At 42.2% G+C, this 23,762-nt stretch overlaps 1 protein-coding gene and 1 pseudogene across 1 annotated transcript; one reads left to right on the top strand and one right to left on the bottom strand.

Moving 5' to 3' along the window:
- Window positions 1-530: 530 nt before the first annotated feature.
- Window positions 531-1,652, bottom strand: LOC130069070 (endonuclease domain-containing 1 protein-like). Its single transcript, XM_056232765.1, has 2 exons — window positions 1,309-1,652; window positions 531-1,211 (listed from the first exon to the last, which is right to left on the bottom strand). Exons 1-2 carry the CDS (start codon window positions 1,615-1,617, stop codon window positions 531-533), a joined length of 990 nt encoding a protein of 329 aa, XP_056088740.1. The 5' UTR covers window positions 1,618-1,652.
- A 27-nt stretch (window positions 1,653-1,679) lies between these two features.
- On the top strand, window positions 1,680-16,528 carry LOC130069069 (uncharacterized; annotated as a pseudogene).
- The last annotated feature ends 7,234 nt before the right edge of the window (window positions 16,529-23,762 follow it).

Genomic DNA, 23,762 nt, shown 5'->3' with positions numbered 1-23,762 from the left:
AAGTGGTTGTAGAAACGTTAATGTTTGTTTTAGAGCAAACTTTAGTTCCACAAAAAGTTCAGTCAGCCTCTGTTCTTGCAGACTTAAATCGTTTAGCAGCAAAAATTATGATTTTTAACACTGATGCTCACACATCTAAACCTGTGAATCCACAGACTGAAGTGTGAGTTCTTTCACACATTATACAAGCCCTACAACACTGCATCTGGAGTCACTTAGAATGACCTAAGCCCTAGAGTTTCCATTTAACTTGTCTTTTGTGACCTGGTCTGTGTGTTTTACAACTAATATTGGCAGTATTTATATAGCATTCTATCATCTTTGGTTCACTTCTTGAGTTATGCCAAAATCACTGAGACGGTTGATGTGACAATGTTCAACACATAAATAACCCATAAAGACAAGTTTTATTTTGCATGATTTGAAAGCATTTATTTGTATGGCTTTGTAAGTAGTCAAAGAAAGTAGTGTCTGAATTAATAACAGAAATCTGTTATACTTGTTATTTCATACCAACTTTACATTTAAGCTCAAAAATAGCCACGTAACCAGGCCCAAAAATCCCAAAAAGTCCCAAAAATTTTATTGGTAGACCACCATGATTGTTTCTTGACGTCTGGCTCATCACAAGCATCTGTGTTTGGAGGTGGACTTGCATCTGCTTTTAAAGGATCCAAACAGTCGCCGTTAAAGAGTGAGGTTTCTTTATTGTATATGCTCTTCAGAAAGTCCTGTAATTCCTTCAGGGTCTTTACACTGATATCATTTGTGTCCTCATCTATGTTTTCAGCCCAGTGAGCTTGAGACACATATTTGTTGCTCTTACTGTTAAAGCAGCAGAACACTGTCCACATGTGTGAGGGAATGTTTACTCTGTTATTCAATACATCTGCAGATGGTTTTTTAGTGTTCGGCACAGCTCCTGTCAACACATAGGCTGAGACTTCCTCACGGTTCTTTTCATCACGGCAGTGAGAATTCATGATCTCTCTAACTTTTTGCTCCATGCGGCTCCAGCTGCCACTGTTAAAGATTATGGACTGCGGCACAATATTGGTCAGTGTGAATGTAGATTCGGCAGTGTCTTCATCAGCTGCATGGCAGCACGGAAATAAGTGTCCACGACTCACATTCATTTGGTTGTTCAGATAGTCTCCATTGCAAGCCTGATTGGAACATCCTTGACTCATTCCAGCATTTGAATCTTCAAGCTACAGAACAGGTAATTGACAAAGAAAAAAAGAGACAATAATGAGTTTTTGTAAAACATAAAAAAAAAAGAAAAAAAAAAGGAAATTGCATCCTCACCTGTGGCTCTGTCCTCCATTTAGATTTAGGTCGTTTCCCTGTATGATGCCCAGTATATTTGTAAGCTGAGAATAAAGGGATCTTATTTGTTATGTCGTAGAGAGTTGCATATCTGAAAATGTTCTTATATTTTTGACAGATTATTCTATACACATTCTGATTCTTTGAGACTGATTTCTCCAGAATGCCAGAAATCATTGGAGGCTCTTTTAAAAAAAACTGTTTGCAAGTTTCGAATGAATCTACAACATCAGTCATGATGAACGGAAAGCCAAACACCAGCAGCATCGAGACGACAAACACACGCATCTTCAGCTGTGAAGGTTATTCAGGATGTGAAGAACACGAAGGTTATTCGGGATGTGAAGAACATGAAGGTTATTCAGGACGTGAAGAACACGAAGGTTATTCAGGACGTGAAGAATACGAAGGTTATTCAGGATGTGAAGAACACGAAGGTTATTCAGGATGTGAAGAACATGAAGGTTATTCAGGATGTGAAGAACACGAAGGTAATTCAGGATGTGCAACTTCCAGAAAGAAACCCTCTGCTTTATAGACATGCTATCTATTCTTTATCTATCTTTATTTTTTTTATCTGTGGATCCCCTAAGTTGTGACTGTGTCCAGTTCAGATGTTCAACTGTAAGGCAAGTACAGGCCGCAGAATTTACATTGTACATTTACATTAACATTCATTCCTTAAAATACAGTCATTGATATCTGTGTAAGGCTAGGCCAATAAAAATTCATTCTTATCTCATGGAAATATAACTCTTAGTATATGACTGGAGTTCAGTCAAACAAAGAGGAGAACGTGCCTTTGCTGTTGCGGGTCCTGAAACTCTGGAACAGTTTATTAGTTCACATTAGGTCTGCACCTACATTACAGATTTTTTAAAATGTACTCACTTTTTTTTCCTATTTCTTTTAATGTCCCTTGATGATTACATTTGTATTTGCTTTCAGTTTTTTTTATTTTTTTTTATTAAATATACATTGTCCCTTGTTTTATTTGGGATTATGTTATATACAGGTCCTTCTCATAAAATTAGCATATTGTGATAAAGTTCATTATTTTCCATAATGTAATGATAAAAATTAAACTTTCATATATTTTAGATTCATTGCACACCAACTGACATATTTCAGGTCTTTTTTTGTTTTAATACTGATGATTTTGATTAAAAAAATTAGCATATTTCATCCGACCAATAAAAGAAGTGTTTTTAATACAAAAAAAAAAAGTCAACCTTCAAATAATTATGTTTAGTTATGCACTCAATAGTCAATACTTGGTCGGGAATCCTTTTGCAGAAATGACTGCTTCAATGCGGCGTGGCATAGAGGCAATCAGCCTGTGGCACTGCTGAGGTGTTATGGAGGCCCAGGATGCTTCGATAGCGGCCTTAAGCTCATCCAGAGTGTTGGGTCTTGCGTCTCTCAACTTTCTCTTCACAATATCCCACAAATTCTCTATGGGGTTCAGGTCAGGAGAGTTGGCAGGCCTCCTGCCAACTCTCATTCTTATCTCATGGAAAATTCATTCTTATCTCATGGAAATATAACTCTTAGTATTTGACTGGAGTTCAGTCAAACAAAGAGGAGAATGTGCCTTTGCTGTTGCGGGTCCTGAAACTCTGGAACAGTTTATTAGTTCACATTAGGTCTGCACCTACATTACAGATTTTTTCAAATGTACTCACTTTTTTTTTCTATTTCTTTTAATGTCCCTTGATGATTACATTTGTATTTGCTTTCATTTTTTTTTATTTTTTTTTATTAAATATACATTGTCCCTTGTTTTATTTGGGATTATGTTATATACAGGTCCTTCTCATAAAATTAGCATATTGTGATAAAGTTCATTATTTTCCATAATGTAATGATAAAAATTAAACTTTCATATATTTTAGATTCATTGCACACCAACTGACATATTTCAGGTCTTTTATTGTTTTAATACTGATGATTTTGATTAAAAAAATTAGCATATTTCATCCGACCAATAAAAGAAGTGTTTTTAATACAAAAAAAAAAGTCAACCTTCAAATAATTATGTTTAGTTATGCACTCAATAGTCAATACTTGGTCGGGAATCCTTTTGCAGAAATGACTGCTTCAATGCGGCGTGGCATAGAGGCAATCAGCCTGTGGCACTGCTGAGGTGTTATGGAGGCCCAGGATGCTTCGATAGCGGCCTTAAGCTCATCCAGAGTGTTGGGTCTTGCGTCTCTCAACTTTCTCTTCACAATATCCCACAAATTCTCTATGGGGTTCAGGTCAGGAGAGTTGGCAGGCCAATTGAGCACAGTAATACCATGGTCAGTAAACCATTTACCAGTGGTTTTGGCACTGTGAGCAGGTGCCAGGTCGTGCTGAAAAATGAAATCTTCATCTCCATAAAGCTTTTCAGCAGATGGAAGCATGAAGTGCTCCAAAATCTCCTGATAGCTAGCTGCATTGACCCTGCCCTTGATAAAACACAGTGCACCAACACCAGGAGCTGACATGGCACCCCAGACCATCACTGACTGTGGGTACTTGACACTGGACTTCAGGCATTTAGGCATTTCCTTCTCCCCAGTCTTCCTCCAGACTCTGGCACCTTGATTTCCGAATGACATGCAAAACTGAGCAACAGTCCAGTGCTGCTTCTCTGTAGCCCAGGTCAGGCGCTTCTGCCGCTGTTTCTGGTTCAAAAGTGGCTTGACCTGGGGAATGCGGCACCTGTAGCCCATTTCCTGCACACGCCTGTGCACGGTGGCTCTGGATGTTTCTACTCCAGACTCAGTCCACTGCTTCCGCAGGTCCCCCAAGGTCTGTAATCGGTCCTTCTCCACAATCTTCCTCAGGGTCCGGTCACCTCTTCTCGTTGTGCAGAGTTTTTTGCCACACTTTTTCCTTCCCACAGACTTCCCACTGAGGTGCCTTGATACAGCACTCTGGGAACAGCCTATTTGTTCAGAAATTTCTTTCTGTCTTACCCTCTTGCTTGAGGGTGTCAATGATGGCCTTCTGGACAGCAGTCAGGTCGGCAGTCGTACCCATGATTGCGGTTTTGAGTAATGAAACAGGCTGGGAGTTTTTAAAAGCCTCAGGAATCTTTTGCAGGTGTTTAGAGTTATTTAGTCGATTCAGATGTTTAGGTTAATATCTCGTTTAGAGACCCTTTTCATGATATGCTAATTTTTTGAGACAGGAATTTGGGGTTTTCATGAGCTGTATGCCAAAATCATCAGTATTAAAACAATAAAAGACCTGAAATATTTCAGTTGGTGTGCAATGAATCTAAAATATATGAAAGTTTAATTTTTATCATTACATTATGGAAAATAATGAAATTTATCACAATATGCTAATTTTTTGAGAAGGACCTGTATGTTATATTTCCTTTGCCTTTTCTGATGTTTGATCTTTGATATAATTGTCTTTGTTGTCACTTGTGAATTTATTTTTCTACTTCTTTTGCCTTTCTGATATTTTATTCTAATATTGTGAAGCACATTGGCCAGCTGTCAATGTTTTAATTGTGCTATATAAATAAACTAATATTATTCTTTAACTTGTGTTCTGTAAGCTTATGGACATAATACTTCATCAGAAAGAGCTGTATTGCATATGAGGAATTTGATTTGATGACAGAAGCTTCTACAGCACAAACAGAAAGACAGTGACAAGACACATAATAAAAAGAATAAAAATAGAATACGTAAAAAGGAAATAACAATTTACAAAAATATATTTAAAAAATACTCAATATACAAATATATAGACAACAGACGTTATTTACAGGTATGTACTGTATGGACAAATGCAAGAAAAATAAATAAATAATTAAGAAGTGTGGTGTGTTAAATTAATGTAGAAAGTGTTGAGTTTTACACGTTTAAGTGTGGCCATTACCTGTTCATGAGATGGATTCCCTGAGTGACTGTACTGTATATGATATCTTATTGTAAAATTAACTATGCAATGAATATATCACTTAAAAATATACATATATACGTATACATATAATTGGGGTGTTCTGGAAGACTAAATACAAAGTTACTCCGGCATCATAAACTTAATTGTCCTAATTATATTTAATTGAATCAAACACTCAATTTTTTAAGAGACTTTATATCAAGTCTGGTGGTGGGTGGGGGTGAGGGGGTGTTGTATGTGTGTATATATCAAATTTTCAGAATCAGAAATATTTGATGATATTTCCCCACATTTCCCTACAAATGAAACTTGTACTTATTAACATGGTGTACAAAATGCCCCAGGTAGCATGGGTTGGAACACTACAGCAAACAAATGGACAGTAGTTGCATTTTTGTTGATCAAATTTACAGATTTGTTTTTATACCACCCTTCATCACTCCTCAAACCTCAAGCCCATGTAATTTTTAGCATTTTATTTTAAATAGGTAAAAAAAAAAAAAAAAAGGGCTTTTAGTTTAGGTTTCACATAAGTGAGACTGTCGATTAAATTGTACAGAATTGATTTATTTGTGAGAGACATAAAGCCTGAACAATGCAATCTACTCTGGTGTGACATTCAGTGGTGAATAACTTAAGGTGTTTTGGGATGCTATTCTCATGTGCACTTTTCTTTTATGCTCTGTCATTGTCTGTTGTTTTTAAAGTTTGTGATATGTAATATTGACGTGTTGTCACCGGGTCGGGGGAGGAGTGGACGCCAGATGACCGGCCGTCCCAGCCCCCGACTCACGTACCACCGCGAGGAGCCAACACCACAGAGGACACAGAGGCAAAGTAATGTAGAAAAACACAGAATCTTTATTGAATAAATTAGGTAAAAACAACCTCAAGCAAACTGGAGGAAGGTGAGGTCTCAGCCGTATAACTGGTCCTTCTCAGGACTCTGGCAGGCAAGGAACAGGTAAGAATTATCAGCGGAACGGTTTCTCTCGGATTCACAGCAGGACTGTTTCTCTTGTTACAGGATTCGGATGACGAAGAGGAGTACGGAATCAGCCACAGAACTGGCTCTCTTCTCGGGGCTCAGACAGGCAGAGAACAGGTAAGAATTATCAGCGGAACGGTTTCTCTCGGATTCACAGCAGACCAGTCTCTCTCTTCACAGGATTCGGATGGACGGAGAGGAGTACGGAATCAGCAACAGAGCTGGCTCGCTTCCCAGGGCACCGGCGGACAGCGGACACAGGTGGGCGTGCAACAGTATAACGACTTTACTCACAGGATCCAGATGGATGGAAAGGAATAAGGATTCGACAGCAAGGCTGGCTCTCTTCACAAGGCCCAGGCAGATAGAGGGAAGATGAAGGTTCAACAGCAAAGCTGGCTCTATGCACAGGGCTCAGGCGGAGAGAGAGAGGATGAAGTTTCTACAGCGAAGCTGGCTAAGGCTCAGGCAGACAGAGAGAGATGATGAGGATTCCACAGCAAAGCTGACTCTATTCACAGGGCTCGGGCAGAAAGAGAGAGGATGAGGTTTCCACAGCGAGGCTGGCTCTATTCACAGGGCTCAGGCACACAGAGAGATGATGAGGTTTCCACAGCAAAGCTAGCTCTATTCACAGGGCTCAGACAGAGAGAAGAGGAGTCAACAGCGAAGCTTGTTCTACTCACACGGCTCCGGCAGACAGAGAGAGAAGATGAGGATTCAACAGCAAAGCTAGCTCCATTCACAGGGCTCAGACAGAGAGAAGATGAGGTTTCCACAGCAAAGCTGGCTAAGGCTCAGGCAGACAGAGAGAGAAGATGAGGATTCCACAGCAAACTAACACTTCCCAATGCCCCGTAACGATTAAAGAGGAGAAAAGGAGAATTTCACCACTAGATGACTTCTTCCAACGGTCTCCATCCAATGAGTCGCGGACGATGTCTCCACAGCCAGGACTGCTTCCCCAATGTCACTGCATAACACCTCCACTCGTGCTCAACTGCAACTCGCACAAATCTGCACACGTGTTTACATTAATGAACAACACTGCAAAGTCTCGTCACTCACAAACTAGGGCGGAGACAGGGGGTCTGGTCCACTGCACCTCTTACAATCTCTTAGACTTCTTCCAATGGAGCGTGGGACATTCAACTTCCTCCAAAAAGACAAAATTACACTTCATGCAGCCTCATCACATCCTCCAAACAGATTTCTCGTATCACAGTCCACACATCAACAGCACTTATCCTCTCATCACGTCCTCCACCAGATTTCTCGTTTCTCAATCCAAACGTCAATAGCACTTATCTCTTATCCACCACAGTTCTCCTCCCCGCATCTCCACATCTCCAGATTCACCCAAATATCTTCCGCCGCTATTCCTCTCTCCTTTCTCTCTTTGTTGAAGATGAAATGTCCTTTTATCCTTCCCAACTGACAACGCGTCCCAATCGCGATCGCAATCATCCTCTCCCGCACCTGTTTTGTATCAACTAATCATCCTCCGTCTCTGCCATAGACAGTAAAAGAAATGGACAGAGCCATCTCATTGGAACTCAGTTGAGACAGTTGAAGCCCACTTTTAGCGATTTTTGAGAACTTCCGTTCCTGACGCGCAGACTCAGACCGACTCAAACTAAGCTTGATGACGTGAGCAACCTGTCTGACAGACGTGAATCTTCTAGTAGCTGTGCGTGAAAATTGCCAACGTTAATCTTGCAGAGACGGGGAACTTGAGCAAAGAGTCCTTTATCGTGAGTGAGCAGGAGTAAGTATTCCGTTGCTTTTATGGACTCATTATCTATGGGCTTCTCTCTTGACGGGACGTCCCCCCGATTGGCTGCGAGCTTCTCCTCCTGTCTGTACGGTAATTTCTGTACAGCGCGACAGAGAGTCGAGTGGTTATGACGCAATCGTTAGCCTATTTTTACTAAAACTGTTTCTACGGGGCCATAATGTAACATAGAAGGTAATGGAGCCATTTATACATTGTCGTGTTTCTTTAGAAATAAATAATGGACAAATGGAGTCTTTAAACGCCTCAGATGTAAAGTTATTCGCTGTCAAAGTGACGCCAAAATGAATGGTAGTCAATGGAAATGCTAACGCAAGTGAAGTTCTGCTACAAGATGGCGGCACCCGGCCGGCTTCAACTTCCGGTCGATGGATTACCCCCTTGGTCTCTGCTCGGAGTTTTCCGGAACTGGAGTCTTCCGGGTCCCACACCGGAAATCCCTCCCCTCGGAAACCCGGCCGTGATTAAAAGGTTCCGCCTGCCTTTGTCACCCCGGTGACATGTTATCAAAAGCATTGAAGGTGGTTAATGTGTCATGTTCAACAGTCAAATAAGGCTACCAAGGCATAATTTTGCATGATTTTAAAAGCATTTTTTATGTTACATTACATAACAAAGGGCAGATATAATCTGTTTCTGTTATTCTATCATACCACCCTCACATTTAGAAAAGCTCAACTGTTCATGACTTTAAGGATCATTTAGCTGCATAACCAGGTCTAAAATGATGCTGGAAACAATTTGATTAAGGATGGCCATGCATGATTCTTGCTCATTGTCTTTAGGATCAGAGTCCCAAGGCTGACCTGAGGTCAGAGAGGAATCCATTTTGTTCAAGTGAAAAGTTTTTAATTTGCATGAACATGTAAATCGTTCATTTAACTTCAGTCATTGATGTCAGTGAGTGCACATGACCACGGGAATATAAATGACTGGTCAGTTATGTTCTGTAAGCTTTATGGAAATGAACAAACTTTGTGGACTGCACATGAGATCTTATTGTAAAATGATTGCCGTTATGGATATATCACTCACGAGAGACTGGCAGACCAGCTAACAAATCATCAGTAGGCCTACACTGTAAAAATAAAAGGTGCCTGGAGGAACCTTTTGGGGTTCTTCACTTTGTCACACCGGCGCCGTCTGTAGATCCTCTTTAAAAAGGGGCGGTTCTCTGAGGAACCACTCAGGTTTCCTGAGGAACTCTTATATTAGGCACTGTGTGGAACCGCTTTGGGTGCCTCCAGGAACCAATTATTTATTTATTTATTATTATTGGTTAGCATTAACTTATATTATAATAAACAAACTGAACCAAATACAAAATAAGAATTGTTTATTACATATTTTAGATTCATAATACATACACTTCCATGCACTTGGAAAAAGAAGCTAGTAATAGATTAATTTCAATGAATAGAATACACAGACAAATAGTATAATACATAAGCAACATGAATAATCAATGTACAGTATATACAATAGGGTATACAAGAAAAGACATCTCAACAAAATGCATGGAAACACATATGTTCCATTTAATAAATCAATGTAAAAAACAAAAAAACAAAGTGCATCTTCACTTAAAGGCAGGGTATTCCCCAAAAATACTTTTTTCAACATTTGTTCAAACTGTCTTTAAATATCAATGCATAATTAAAATGTAAGTACTCTGGAAAAGAAATTATAAAAATCGAGTGTCTGTAGTCCTCTCAGGACTGTAATAAACACAGCTCATTATTCCATTCGGGACGAAAGAAATGATTGGCTGGGGCGACTGTCACTCTCCCTCGCTACCATGGATACCACCTCTGCTGATACAGGAGCAGGGTTTGAAGAGGCACGGAAGCTAGTAATAACAATTATGGCAGAGAAAGAATAGTCAAAATTCTCGGTACCTGCATATAGAGGCAGCGAAGTCAAACAAGCTAAAAAAGGAAGACAGTATTTGAAAAGGCTATGTATGGAAGCAAATAAGAGACATAACTATTTGAAATTTAACAGCCACTGAATACTTCGTTTTGAAATATTGTATTGTGAAAAACATTTATCTGAATTTAATTGCTCTGAATTCACCCCTTTTAAATTATTTTACTTTGGAAACCATGTATCTGAATTTATTTGTTTCGAATTTACCTCTGAAATTTAAATATGAAAATTCTTGATTTCCATTTTAAAAACCTGAATTTCGATCAATATTTTTCAATACTCACAAATTCAGATACAAAAAAAAAAAAAAAAAAAATCAACTTACAGAATTTCAGATAAAATAGATTCAGATCTCAAATTCGACTGCTCAAATTCAGATCGAAAAATTCGACTGCTCAAATTCAGATCGAAAAATTCAAGTTAACATCCGGGCTACCCAGGAGCCGACGTCGGGCCTATCAGAGCACGACGACCTGTCTGTCGTGATCCTAGAAGTCGATCGGGCACGGATATTAAACTGTAAAGATGACTTCTAGTATGGAAGCAAATAAGAGACATAACTATTTTAAATTGAACAGCCACTGAATACTTAGTTTTGAAATATTTTATTTTGAAAAACATTTATCTGAATTTATTTGCTCTGAATTCACCCCTTTGAAATTATTTTACTTTGGAAACCATGTATCTGAATCTATTTGTTTCGAATTTACCTCTGGCATTTAATGAAAATTCTTGATTTCCATTTTAAAAACCTGAATTTCGATGAATATTTTTCAATGCTCACAAATTCAGATACAAAAAAAAATCAACTTACAGAATTTCAGATAAAATAGATTCAGGTTGATCAAATTCGACGGCTCAAATTCAGATCTCAAATTCGACTGCTCAAATTCAGATCGAAAAATTCAATATTCTTAGTAGTTACTTAAACTACTATAAATTGTATGAAGTAGTAGTCATCAAGTTTATAATGGTGATCAGATAACAACTTCCATAATGACAGAATTTAAACTTTTGGGTAAATTATACCTTTAAAATAGTCTGCATTAATGTATTTGAAAATTATAAGCCTTTGGCACAGGTTTTAATTCTGATTTCTAATAAGCTAAAATGCATCTAATCAAGACTGATGTTCTAATCTAGTACAATCATCCTTCATGTCAACAGTTCAGCATCCTTTCTAAGGATACATGCATATTATTCATGTTCTGTGTATCTGGTTTGCTTACAGTTATGTGAGACACTCAAAGTTGTCTTTCCTCAATTGGAGGCTGTAACTGGAGGCTGGATGATTTACAAGGCAGCAGGTATGCACAACTTTGTGTGTGTGTGTGTAAACAGTTTATATCATATGTAAAGCATTTTTAGATTTTTTCCATGTTCATGTATTCTATAGGAGTATGGGGTTCCCGAAAGCTCTCCCTGGTGGCACCTGATCATACTGGATACACAGGCAAGATCGTAAAGGCTGCAAGCCAGGGGGGTAAATATCCTCTTTACATAGCTCCAATTCAAGACGAACTTAGCACTACTCCTTTGCAACTAAAGGCCAATTTATACTTCTGCGTCGAGTGTACGCCGTACGGCGTACGCTACGCACGTAGGCGACGCCGTCATGAGCATTTATACTTCTGCGTTTAGGTCTGCGTTGCTCTGCAGTACAGCGCCGAAACGCTAGTTGGCGGCGGAGGGTTTTAATGTTCCACTGTGTTTAGATTCCTCGCGGCAAGAAGAAGAAGATTCCTCGCGGCTGTTTTGAGTTTAGGTTACTACAAGCAATGTCGACTGAAAGAGAGCAGATCATGTTGGAGTTGGAGCTTATCGAGGTGGAAAAGGTAATTTTTTTTTTTTTTTTTTTAACAGTTTCGCTGTACTTAGAATTTAAAAATGGCGGGCGGTGCAGAAGAACACGCCGGAAATACATAGGAGGAAACGCGATGCTCCCAAGCCGACCAATCACAGATCTTGCGGTCCGGGTCGTCGCGACGTGTAGTTACATTTTTGAGGAGGTGCGCGTCAGGTTACGGCGAAGGGTACGGCGTATGGTACGCGTCTGTGCGTATGCTACGCCGTACCTACTGCGCGCACCCGACGCAGAAGTATAAATTGGCCTTAAGTAATGAAGTATTCAGTGGCATGCCAAAGGCAATGTGCCAAAAGTGTGGAGCTGCCATTCCACTGCAGCTCATGATGGACCACTTGAAGTCTTGCAACATCATTGATGTTGACAATGATGAAGACAACCTGGATAATGTGGAGGAGAACAGTGAGCAAGGTGAGAGACAATGTAAAAAAATAAATTTAGCATTTTCAATCGATTTGACATTCAATATGGATGGCCTAAAATCACATTTTTTGATAAGGGCAGATGGTTTTGTTGAAAAATACAAAGCCATGACTAAATTTAGTGGTTCTTGCTAAAGTCAAATTTTTGATTATCTTTGCTAACTCCATTTTCTCAGCACCAGTTCAGGAGCCCTGTCCTATCTGCATGGAAATGTTTACCATTGACTTTATTAAAGTACATGCTGCTTTGTGTGGTGAAAGGTACATTATATACTGTAATTCAGTTCTCTTTCATCATCTCGTTTCGAGATCCACCTATGGGAAGGGCATCCGTACCTGACCTCTGCAGAAGCATCCAATTGCACCAATTCTGGCTAACAGACAGAAGCGCGCAGCCAATGCCAGGTGAGGCCACACCCCCTTACCTACGGGCATATCACAGCTGGGCGCGCTGCTATTCCTCAGTTGACATTCGCTTATCGCGATCTCTGCATTGACACAGTTCGGTTGGATTAACGTTACGCTGCTCACTTTCGAGTCTTCAGGAGGACATATCGCCAGATCAGCCTCCGCCAGACGTGAGTGACAGTCGTTTCTTCAGCCTATCCGCTGTGTTTTTTGCATCCGGAGCCGCCCGAGCTCTCGCTGTCCTTCACCTGCTCCTCCTTTACATGGCTGCCCGCCACGGATTTTTCCGAGTTCTTCACCGCTGGCCCACCCATGGCTATGTGACCGTCTAAACAGCCGCTTCCCCCGGGGAACAGCCTATCACGACGAGCCTGCCCGGCCGCGTGTGGTGCTCTCATCGCCGCTATAAGGACCCTCTCGTTCTGCGCGGTCTGCTTGGGCTTAACACGCTCAAGCTTTGGAGAACCCAGGGAATTGCGGTCATTGTAATTGCTGCCCATGTAGCTTTTACTAAGCCGGCTTTTAGTTGCACGACACAGCGCGCCGTGCTCGGCCTTTCTGACTCGGAGGAGAGACACGGTGATGATGACGCGCTACCGGGGGACTCCCGGAGCGCCACCTCTCTAAAATATTTGAGCTGAAATCAGCCCAATCCGCATTCCCTGAAGAGGACATTTTCGCGGGAAAACCTCACTCTCGTTGACGAACCGGTCGGTTCCGGCGACGGGGATGACGCGGTCCTTTTAGCGTTCCCTAGGCTAGCGTTCACGCGGCTTTGCCTCCGTCCATCCTCCTGGAAGTTTGTGAGCGAGCGGCCGTTCGTCTCAACATTGTGTGGCCAGCTCCACAGAGCGCCACCGACCAGGATAGGAATACGTACGACGGGTAAACGCTGGGACCACCGCCCAGTCTGAACGGCTGGAGCGTCCCGCTAGACTGTTAACACGGTCTCACGGGCCTTGATTTGTTACGATTACGTGTTGAGGTTTTCAATTTATGCCTTCCTAGGAAGGCGGTCCCGAACGCAAGCGGCCTGCCTGTTGTTCGACCATTGGGAGTAACGTTAACTAACAGGGTCTCCCCCACCTACGGTCGGTTAATCCCCTCTCGTGGCTGCCCAGTCCGTATGTTAGTGGACGTTGTGTGTGTGTGTCCCCTTCCCCCCCACAACAACAAGTTACGGGGGAGGGGGCTGTCGTGAGGGAAAGTACATAGCAGTGTTACCACACCGCACGCACTTGGTTCCCCTCACCCAGTTATTAAAGGCTTCGGCCCCAGTGTTTCCCAACACAAAACACACACATTACTAAACAACACATTTAATAAACGAATCAAATGAATTCGTGCAGATTTATATATCTGCCAGCGGCAACATAGAGAGCAAATCTCTCTGATCCCATGCATGTCGCCCTGAGTCCGTCCACAAGAGGTCGCCATTGCCTCATAAATCAACCAACTGGGCTCACACAGCTCAGTTGCGGCTGTCCAGCCGACGTGTTTTTAGTGGACGTTGTGTGTGTAAGGCCCCTGTGTTCCCCAACACAAAACACACGCATAACTAAATAACATAAAAAAAATAAAATAAAAAAAAACGCATTAAATAAATCCATTACAGAGAGAGTATCTCTCTCCGCGGATATTATTTTTCTGCCTGCACTTGAGACTGCCCAGTTCATGTGTTCAGGAGATATGTGTTTTTCCCACTTTTGGGGGCACCTTGTGAGGGAAAGTTCAGCACAGTGGACACCACACTATGTTTCCCTCACTCTGTCAATAAAGGCTTCGGCCCCAGTGTTTGCCCAACACAAAACACACAAAGCTACGAATCAAATGAATTCGTTTTGGAGAGAAGACCTCTCTCCGCAAAGAAAACTTCTCACTGCAGAGAGAGGAAATCCCTCCAAACCCCTGCATGTCGCCTCTAGTGTTCCCACTAGATGGCGCCTTTGCATCACAAATGAACCAGCTGGGCCCATACAGCTCCGCTCCGGCCCGAGCGGGGGCGCTCGCGAGTCACAAAGCGGCTTGACAAGCCGTTTCAGCGCCCGAGTGGGTTTTTGCGTACTGTAACCCAGGGTTACAAGCTGCAGTTTGCAATAAAACCTCCGCATTTCAATGGCGTTCTCTCTTCTCACACAGAAGAAAACGCCTCACACATTCTGAAAGAGGAAATTTCCTCCCTCCTAACAAGGGGGCGATTCAGATGGTGCCACCCAATCTGATAAACCATGGTTTTTATTCCTGGTATTTTCATGTTCCAAAAGGCGTGGCGCCCCCCCGCCCTATATTGGACCTTCGAGTGTTGAACAAACATTTGAGGAAATTCAATTTCAGAATGTGACAAGCCTCTCTCGCCTGTGCCATAAAGCAGAACGACTGGTTCACATCAGTCGATCTGAAAGATGCTTTCTTTCACATAAGCATCTACCCTCCACACAGGAAATATCTTCGTTTCGCCTACCAAGGCGTTTGTTACGAATTCACAGTTCTTCCGTTCGGGCGCAATTTGAGTCCCCGAACTTTCTGTCTGTGTGCGGAGGTGGGCGTGGCGCCCCTGAGACTATCAGGGCTGAGAATTCTGACTTACTGGCTCATCATAGCCAAATCAAAGGAGGTGTCGCTGGACACCGGCCGGGTGCTCGCGCACATCACATCCCTCGGGTTCAAGGTGAATGCGAGCGACAACAATCTGACTCCCAGTCAGAATGTCATTTTCCTGGGCTTGGAATTGAACTCAGTCTCCATGCGAGCGCGTCTCTCTCAAGAGCGCGTTCGCTCGCTGATGGACTGTCTGTCTCAGTTCAGTGAAGGGGCGAGAGTACAATATCGCACATGCTTCAGGCTGCAGGATCTCATGGCTTCATCTATCCAAGTTGTGCCATTGGTCTCCTGAGAATGAGAACGTTCACGAAATGGGTTTTGTACACTACATTTCAGCCCGATTTGCGATCTCTGCCGCTCGGTAACAATGACGCGCGCCTGCTCGGCGGCCTTGCGCCATTGGGAGAGCGAGAACTTTTACGCACGGGGAACCCCCCCTCGGGACGGTACGATGCGAAAAGTTTTGACGACAGATGCGTCCTTAACAGGCTGGGGAACCACCCAGGAAGGCAGAACGGTGAACGGTCTGTGGCTGAGCAGACTACGTTCAGCGCACATTAACTATTTAGAGCTTTTACTATTTGGAAAGCTCTGAATCATTTTCTGCCTTGCCTGCAGGGACATCCTGTTCTAGTACGGTGCGATAATACCACGGTAGTGGCTTATATCAACCGTCAGGGTGGCATGCGCTCGTCGAAACTCCACGCTCTAGCTTACAGGCTTTTGCTGTGGAGCAGACAGGTTTTTCTGTCATTACGCGTGACTCATGTCCCGGGCATTCGGAACAGAGGCGCAGATCTGCTATCGAGGGGAAACCCAATCCACGGGGATTGGCGTCTTCACCCGCAGATAGTGGAGAGGTTATGGATGAGATTGGACAGGCAGCCGTAGATCTTTTCGCCTCGCACGAAAATCACCATTGTCCTATGTTCTTCTCGCTAAAGGACATGGACGCGCCCCTCGGGGCAGACGCACTGGCCCACCCATGGCCCAAAGTGCTGTCGTATGGTTTTCCTCCCCTGTGCCTGATAATTTTCACACTGGCCAGGGTGAGAGAGCACGGCCTGTCTCTCATTCTGATAGCACCCAGGTGGCCCAAAGCCCCATGGCTGGCAGAGATAATCCCTCTGTTATACGCCGAGCCATGGCGCCTCCCCCCTCGCACGGACATACTGTCCCAAGCCAACGGGGAGATTTACCACCCCCACCCGGACAGGGTGGCTCTCTGGGCCTGGCCCGTGAGAGGACGAACCAAAATGCACTGGGGCTCCCGCCGCGTGTAATCGCCACTACTCAGAAGGCTAGGGCCGTTTCCACGCGATCCCTATATGGCTGTAAGTGGCAAGTGTTCGAAGGGTGGTATGATGGGCGTGGTTTCACATCTTATCAGTGCTCGGTGCCTGATATTTTGTGTTTCCTGCAAGACCTCATGGAAGGAGGCAGGTCCTTTTCCACTATTAAGGTCTACCTGGCTGCGATTTCAGCCTGTCATGTGGGTTTTGGGGCTCCACCGTCAGGCAGCACCCTCTAACCCGCAGATTTATGGAGGGTGCACGCCGCTCTTTGCTGGTCATCAGGAGATCTGTTGAATCTGTCCCAGAGTGGGACCTCTCCATGGTGCTGGAAGCGCGGTCTCTGTATCCTTTTGAGCCTCTGGGGAGTATTTCCCTTAAGCTGCTGTCCCTCAAGACAGCTTTGCTCTCGGCCGTGGCATCTCCTAAACGGGTCAGTGAGCTACATGCACTCTCGGTTCACCCCTCGTGCGCCAAATTCTCCCTAAGTGGAGATAAGGTTTTCCTTAAGCCTAACCCGGCCTTCATGCCGAAATGCTTCCCTGCGTTCACGTCGGAGGTTTTGGAGCTATCCGCTTTTCAACCTCCACCCTTTGCCTCCCCGGAGGATCAGGGGCTGAATGCTCTGTGTCCCGTCCGTGCTCTGCAAGCATAATGACCAGGACCAGTGCTTTCCGCAAGAGCGACCAGCTCTTTGTTTCAAGGGCTCCCCTGCACAAGGGGAGTCCCATTTCAAAGCAATGCCTCTCACATTGGCTTGTGGACGCTATACTATGGCTTAGGAAGCAAAGGGAGTGCAGCCCCAAGGGGCATCAGAGCTCTTTCCACAAGGGGCTTAGCCGCCTCTTGGGCTTTGTTCAGGGGAGTGCCACTGCAGGACATCTGCTCCGCGGCCAGCTGGGCCTCTCCTCATACCTTTGAGCGTTACTACCGGTTGGATGTCACCAGAACTTCGGTGGCACACTCGGTCCTAGGGGTAGGGTCCTCTTAGCCCTTTCCCACAGCCCCGTTTGGTTAACCAACGAGGAGTGAATGGGCCGGCTGGCCATGTTCATTCCTGTCACCAAGCATTCGCATTCCTTCTTGGGTTTAGCTATGTGCATTGGTGGTGCGGGGGCCATTATCATGTATGTGTCTCATGCATGTTTCATGCCCTGCTTGTCCACAGCAGTTAGCGTGGCGGAAAACTTGCAGGGTCATGTTTGTGGGACGTGTCAGGCACCGCCTCTCTGAGGTGACCGTCCTTCTCTGGCCTTCAGAACCTCACTGTGAGTGTATTGGGCAATCGGGGAGCTGTCCATGTCTCTCCCATAGGTGGATCTCGAAACGAGATGATGAAAGAGAACAATAGGTTACTGTCGTAACCCCGGTTCTCTGAAACATCGAGTGGAGAGATCCACCAGCTTTGCCCCGCTTGCCGCACGAGAAGCGAATATACTTACTGAGGAATAGCAGCGCGCCCAGCTGTGATATGCCCGTAGGTAAGGGGGTGTGGCCTCACCTGGCATTGGCTGCGCGCTTCTGTCTGTTAGCCAGACTTGGTGCAATTGGATGCTTCTGCAGAGGTCAGGTACGGATGCCCTTCCCATAGGTGGATCTCTCCACTCGATGTTTCAGAGAACCGGGGTTACGACAGTAACCTATTGTTTTATTTGTATGTATTTGTTTCACTCACCATCAGATATAAACCATGAAGCAGTTTCACAAATATAATTATAGTGTTTAATGTTGTGTTGTGAATGTGGGCAGTGCAGGAAATGAGGTGTTGGATAGGAGTACTGTTGAAGAGCAAGCAGCGATGACTGGACCGTCCAGTAGTGAACAAGTAGATGGTAGGCCTATTCAGGGTTAGCAGCAGGACAATAATGTTAGGGAGGGTAAACTGTGGTGATGCAATGTCAAAAGTGGCATGTCACATGGTATAACCTACACCTTATCTGACCATGTGAAACTTTATTACGGTGTTGTACTGGTTTCAGTAAATAACAGTTTCTATTTATTACAAGTAAGTTTAATGTCTAATGTTTGGATATGTAACTTATGAAAAGGGTATTTCTGCAATTACATATTCTAAAGTCATTTTATTTGAACATTTTCATTTTATCTCTTACTAGAGTGGCTCACGGTACAAGACCCTACCAAGGCCATGTCTCTGTTTCGGGATTCTATTCTTAGCCATCATGAAAGTAAGAATCCCGTATTTCTCAGCATGGATATTAGAAAGAGCCCTCCTGAACAAGACGCTGCGCTCATCTGCTTCTATAAGAAGCCGAATGTGGAATGGGCACGACCCTTGAATTGCAGACTTGAAGGTGGCTTAAATTTCATGTCAAAGTAGTTAAAGCCTACCTTAAGTATTGCTTTTCCCTTTTACTATATCAAACCCTCCATCGTGATACAGGTGATGCAGCCATTGGAGAGGGTGTGAGTCGCTTTTTTCTCTCAACTTGCATGAACAAGCTAAAGTCTGGGTTTTGCTTCCACTTTGGTATGTTGACTGTAGCTATGTGTAAGCTGACTTGTCATTAACAAATATTATGTTATTAAAGTCTTGTTTAAACATATTGTAATTCTGTTATGTTTTTATCCTTTTTTTTTTTTTTTGCTGTAACCTGGTACTTATAAAGTTTATAGAATATGTACTATAATGCCTACTATGCAGAGTATGTAGTATTTGAAATTTTCTTTTGACTAAATTTGTACATTTCTTAAACAGCAAACACTGTTGTTACACATCTCTTTGATGGACAGCCAGGCCATTTAGTGCCCTCAGCCTCTCACTTTCTTGTGGAAAGTGACATGTTCGTCATGGCAGGCAGAATGGTGGGGCACTCCTTTGTTCATGGAGGACCATGCCTGTCAGGGCTTAGCCCTGCTGTTGTGCATGTCCTGTTTGGAGGAAGCCCGGAAACTGCAACAGTAACACAAGAGGACTGTCCAGACCTAGACATCCGTGAAACAATCAGGCTTGTATGTTTTTTATCTAACCTCATTATTTATTCCCTGTTATATACAATCAAGCAAGAAAGTCTCCACCCCCTTGGGCAATTATTATTATTCTTTTTCAGTGGGCGCTAATATTTTATGGAAAAATGGCTGAGGGGGTAAATACTGCTATTTTAGCTTTTTTTTATATTCTCCTTAATGTTTTTACATTTTGAACTGCTTTTTAATGTTGCATGTAAAGCAATTTAAATAGTGCTATATAGCTAGATAAACTTACCTCGTCTTTCGCTTCCCTCTCTGTCTTAAAGCTTGAAGGGGAATCTGAACTCTCAGACAAGGACAAAAAAAGTGTCCAGGACTTGGCCATCGCTTGGGATCTCCCTGGCCTTACTGGAAATAACCGAAGATGGCTTTTTGAAAAGATGTTGATCCATGCTGTGCGTGAAATTTAAAGAAACTCTCACATATTGGCAAAAGTCATCCTTAGAACTTGCTTTGGGATAATAATAAAAAATCACCTTCTGTCCGGTAATGTCATTAACAAGTAATTGGACGTGTCACACGACAAATCAAGCAATTCAGACGTGGTCTTAAAGAGACACCATTGTGGACATTGCTGACCAAGCGACCTGACACAGTGGCCCAGCTTTTTCCACAGGAGAGAGCAGGGGATTGTAACCCTGCGGTAACTTTTTACAATTCGATATTATTTGTGTCTATATATTATATAGATAGAATCCATGATAAAGCAGTAAAATTATTAAAATCATGTTGCTTTATTGTCAATGTAGATAATCTTGCAGCACATCACCTGGCCTCACGAAGATGACGACGACGATTATTCACTTGACACAAAATGCCGCATATCAGGTTATCTTCGTCATTGAAAATGGTATGTGTACAGATAGAAATCTTGCCAACATGTTATTAAAATAAGTTAGTCACCCAAAGTTTTTATTTATAAGTGTCAGGTTACTTTTTAAACAGTTAGTTATAGAAATTGTTCAATTCATTATTAAGGTAATTATTAAGACTATCTTTGCACACCTGTATATAGGACAGGAAGAGTAGATAACCGCACACTCTTCACACACAGCTTTATTAGTAGTATTTTGTCATACCTTTTTGACATTTCACCAGGGTAATGGTGTTATGGTATTTCTGTTCAAGAAATTGCTTGTTACATCGCAGAGCTACTATTATACATTTATTGAATATTAAACATTTTAGGTTTCTAAATTATTTTTCATTATTTGTAGCAACCTATCATTTGATCCATTTTGTTTAATCCACAGCATCACCTGATGAATTGACTGACCTCTTGAAATTCTGGACAGGGTGGGAGATTATGCCAAGGAATAACCTATCCATTGAGGTGGTTAAAGGCAGCTTCCCAACAGCCTCCACCTGTTTTGAGACCCTGCGAATCCCAGGACATTACAAGGACTATGCATCCTTTAAAAATGACATCCTGGCTTGTATTGGCACTTGCCAAACAGGATTTGGTCTTGTGTAGGGACAAAGCATTGGTGAATAACGCCATATGTTAAATGTTTAAATGATAGCATATTAATATGCCAAATTACGAATACAAAGTTCATTGTTATGTTTTTGATGGACATATACAGTATAGGGGGTTGAATAATTACATTAATTGGCATGCAACCTGCTAGCAATGGCAATGTAGCAACTTCAAAGTTAATGTCCTTTTCAATGTTTTCAAAGCTTGGCGAGAGCATTTTTTAATAGCTCATTGCCGTTGAAGCTCATTGCCCTTTGGCACTGAGAACCGGCTATAATTCTGTTTTTCACTGTTGTAATTTCTGTCCTCAACTGTCAGTCTTTGCCTATGAATATACACTCTCCAACTTGTGTACAAAACCCCAGACATTCAATATACAATATATCAATAAAATTTGTTTTTAATTGTTTATAGTGAGTAATTTTGCTCTTGTTTCTCCTCATCTTTTTGACAGGTAAAGGTCACATTGTCAAAATCAAAATTCATAATGAAGGTCTAGGCGCTATGTACTTACCTTCTAAGTGTCAACACTGACGATCGTTAGACAAACGCACACAGCCTATATTTAAAACAGATTTAGAAGCTGTGGCTGAAAACAAGCCGTTTTGAATTCCTGCATTTTATGACAGCACTAACGGCTAAGCTCCTGTAGTCACTGCACACACTACAGCTTGTTACCTGTGGCTGCCCTGCTCGTGCGTCTTTCAAATTGGCAAATCAGAAGAAAGCCTCATGAACATTTAATTAGACAGACCAAAATCAACCTGTTTTTAGCAGAGCTGCTGAGAAAAGAGCTGCAAAATGATATTTACTTTGTGTTTGATACTTATAACTGCAAATATAACTTCATAAGTACATAAAACGTAAAAAAGTAAATTAAATAAAGGTTACAATATGAAACCTTTAAGTCTTCATGAAAAATTCATGGTAGAACAATACTTACATTTGAAGATTCTTTTATCCAATAAAATTACAATAAATGCCTAAAATGTATTTGTCTTATAAATGTTGGGAGTAAGCTTATGCTGATCTGACACACTGTGGAAAAAAGAGTTTCAAACAGAACAGAAACAAGGGGGGCATGTGTGTTGGCTCTCTTTCAGTTTTCAGATAGAACATGCTCACAAAATTGAACAGCAGCAACATAGATATCACAGACAAAGGACTGGGATTCAGCTCTTGGGTCAACAACCTCTCTTAAAGCTGCCATTTGTCCATCAGTCAGTGGGCTTTCTGTGTCTGGGACGATGACACTGGAGTAAGCATCAGCAGTAAGTCCACTGTTTTCCCACTCAATGTGAGGAATATCCATACCCTATCAAAGCAAAATAGAAAAACCTTACTTGTTTGCAGTATTATTTATCCTAATGGCTTTATGGCACTTACTGTAACCAACACTTTTGTAAACCACTTTGCTAAATATTTATTAACTTAAAGGAATACTTCAACTATTAGCGTTAGGCTTTGTATCCGCAGTACCCCGGTAGTATTTTCAAACGAACGTGCTTCGTTCCCTCATATCCCTCTGTGACGAGAAAACTTTTTCTCTTTTCCGCATCATTTTGCATTATCGGAGGGAGGCATTTTTCCCACACACAAAACAGAGATCGCAGTGGGATATGAGAGACCGACGCACTTTCGTTCGAAAAGACTATGGATACAAACCTTAATGCTGATCAGTGAAGTATTCCTTTAAGGCCAGCCTTTGGTAAGAGAGTATTGACATATGTGCAATGTCTTCATAACTAATGTTTGCAAGCATAAATGTAGGGATTTATACTATTGAAAGCATTCAAGTTGTACATTTGGTACATACCTCCATATTTTCTGGGCCTTGAATTGGGTAATGGATTCGGCCCAGCTCCCACAACTGATTAGGGGTCATATGGCCTTCTGTTCTTATCGGATGATTGTCCCAGCCACTGCGGAAATTGTCCAGGGAATCTTGCAGCCGTGGCAGGAACACATAATGGCAACAGAGGAGGTGTGTAGCATTGGCGATGTTGAGAAAGCCCTCTTCTTCAAGGTAGTGGAGAACATCATAGTAGATGTTTGTGACAGCTACCCACAGGTCTCTCCAAAGCCTCTCGATTCTGGAAAAGTGAAGTTTAATAGGAACCTTTAAACTTAATGTACAGGGAATTGTAATAGCTGGATTTCAAGGCACATGTATGTATTAAATATTTATATTAAACAACTGATAATGCAAAATCACAGCAGATTCCTTGATTGAGAAAATGTTTCCACCCACAACAGATAAACACAGTTGGAATTTCTTTCAATGTGGTAAAATTTATCAGATTGTTCAATGCATAGTTGTGTTTTTCTTTATCTACTTTATTTGTTTAGAAGAGGAAACAATGTTTAATGGAATATAATGTCACTGCATACCGGGTACTATCAAAACAGAAGTGACATACAGATGTAATTCCAGACCCATTGCCCAGCAAAAAAACGAACTTATTTTTTTGCAGCAAGGAAAAGGCTGTTGAATTTGCATGCTAAGGAGGTTGCTATCGGTTCAGTTCATTTATTTATAAAGCACATTTAAAAACACTCACATGACTGCCCAAAGTGCTGTACAGGTATAAGCTAAGAAACAAAGAGACAACAACTAAGAAACTACATGCATAAATATAGGACAGAAGACAACGAAGTCAAATAGATAACGTACAGAGTATAGACAATTAACAAGTATTAAAAGCTAATGAAAACAAGTAGGTTTTCAGCAGAGATTTAAAAATAGATAAGGAAGAA

The sequence above is a fragment of the Rhinichthys klamathensis genome, unplaced genomic scaffold (assembly GCF_029890125.1).
Source record: "Rhinichthys klamathensis goyatoka isolate OS25496 unplaced genomic scaffold, OSU_Roscu_1.1 h1tg000354l_1, whole genome shotgun sequence".
Lineage (NCBI taxonomy): Eukaryota > Metazoa > Chordata > Actinopteri > Cypriniformes > Leuciscidae > Rhinichthys > Rhinichthys klamathensis.
Note: the sequence above shows the minus strand (reverse complement) of the source record. Positions and strands in the feature narration are given on the sequence as shown.

Excerpts from the sequence above, each read along its gene's own strand:
- LOC130069070 (XM_056232765.1), bottom strand. The coding sequence starts at position 1,617 with ATGCGTGTGTTTGTCGTCTCGATGCTGCTGGTGTTTGGCTTTCCGTTC. Across the intron at positions 1,212-1,308 it reads AATGGAGGACAGAGCCACAG|CTTGAAGATTCAAATGCTGG; the intron begins GTGAGGATGCAA and ends CCTGTTCTGTAG.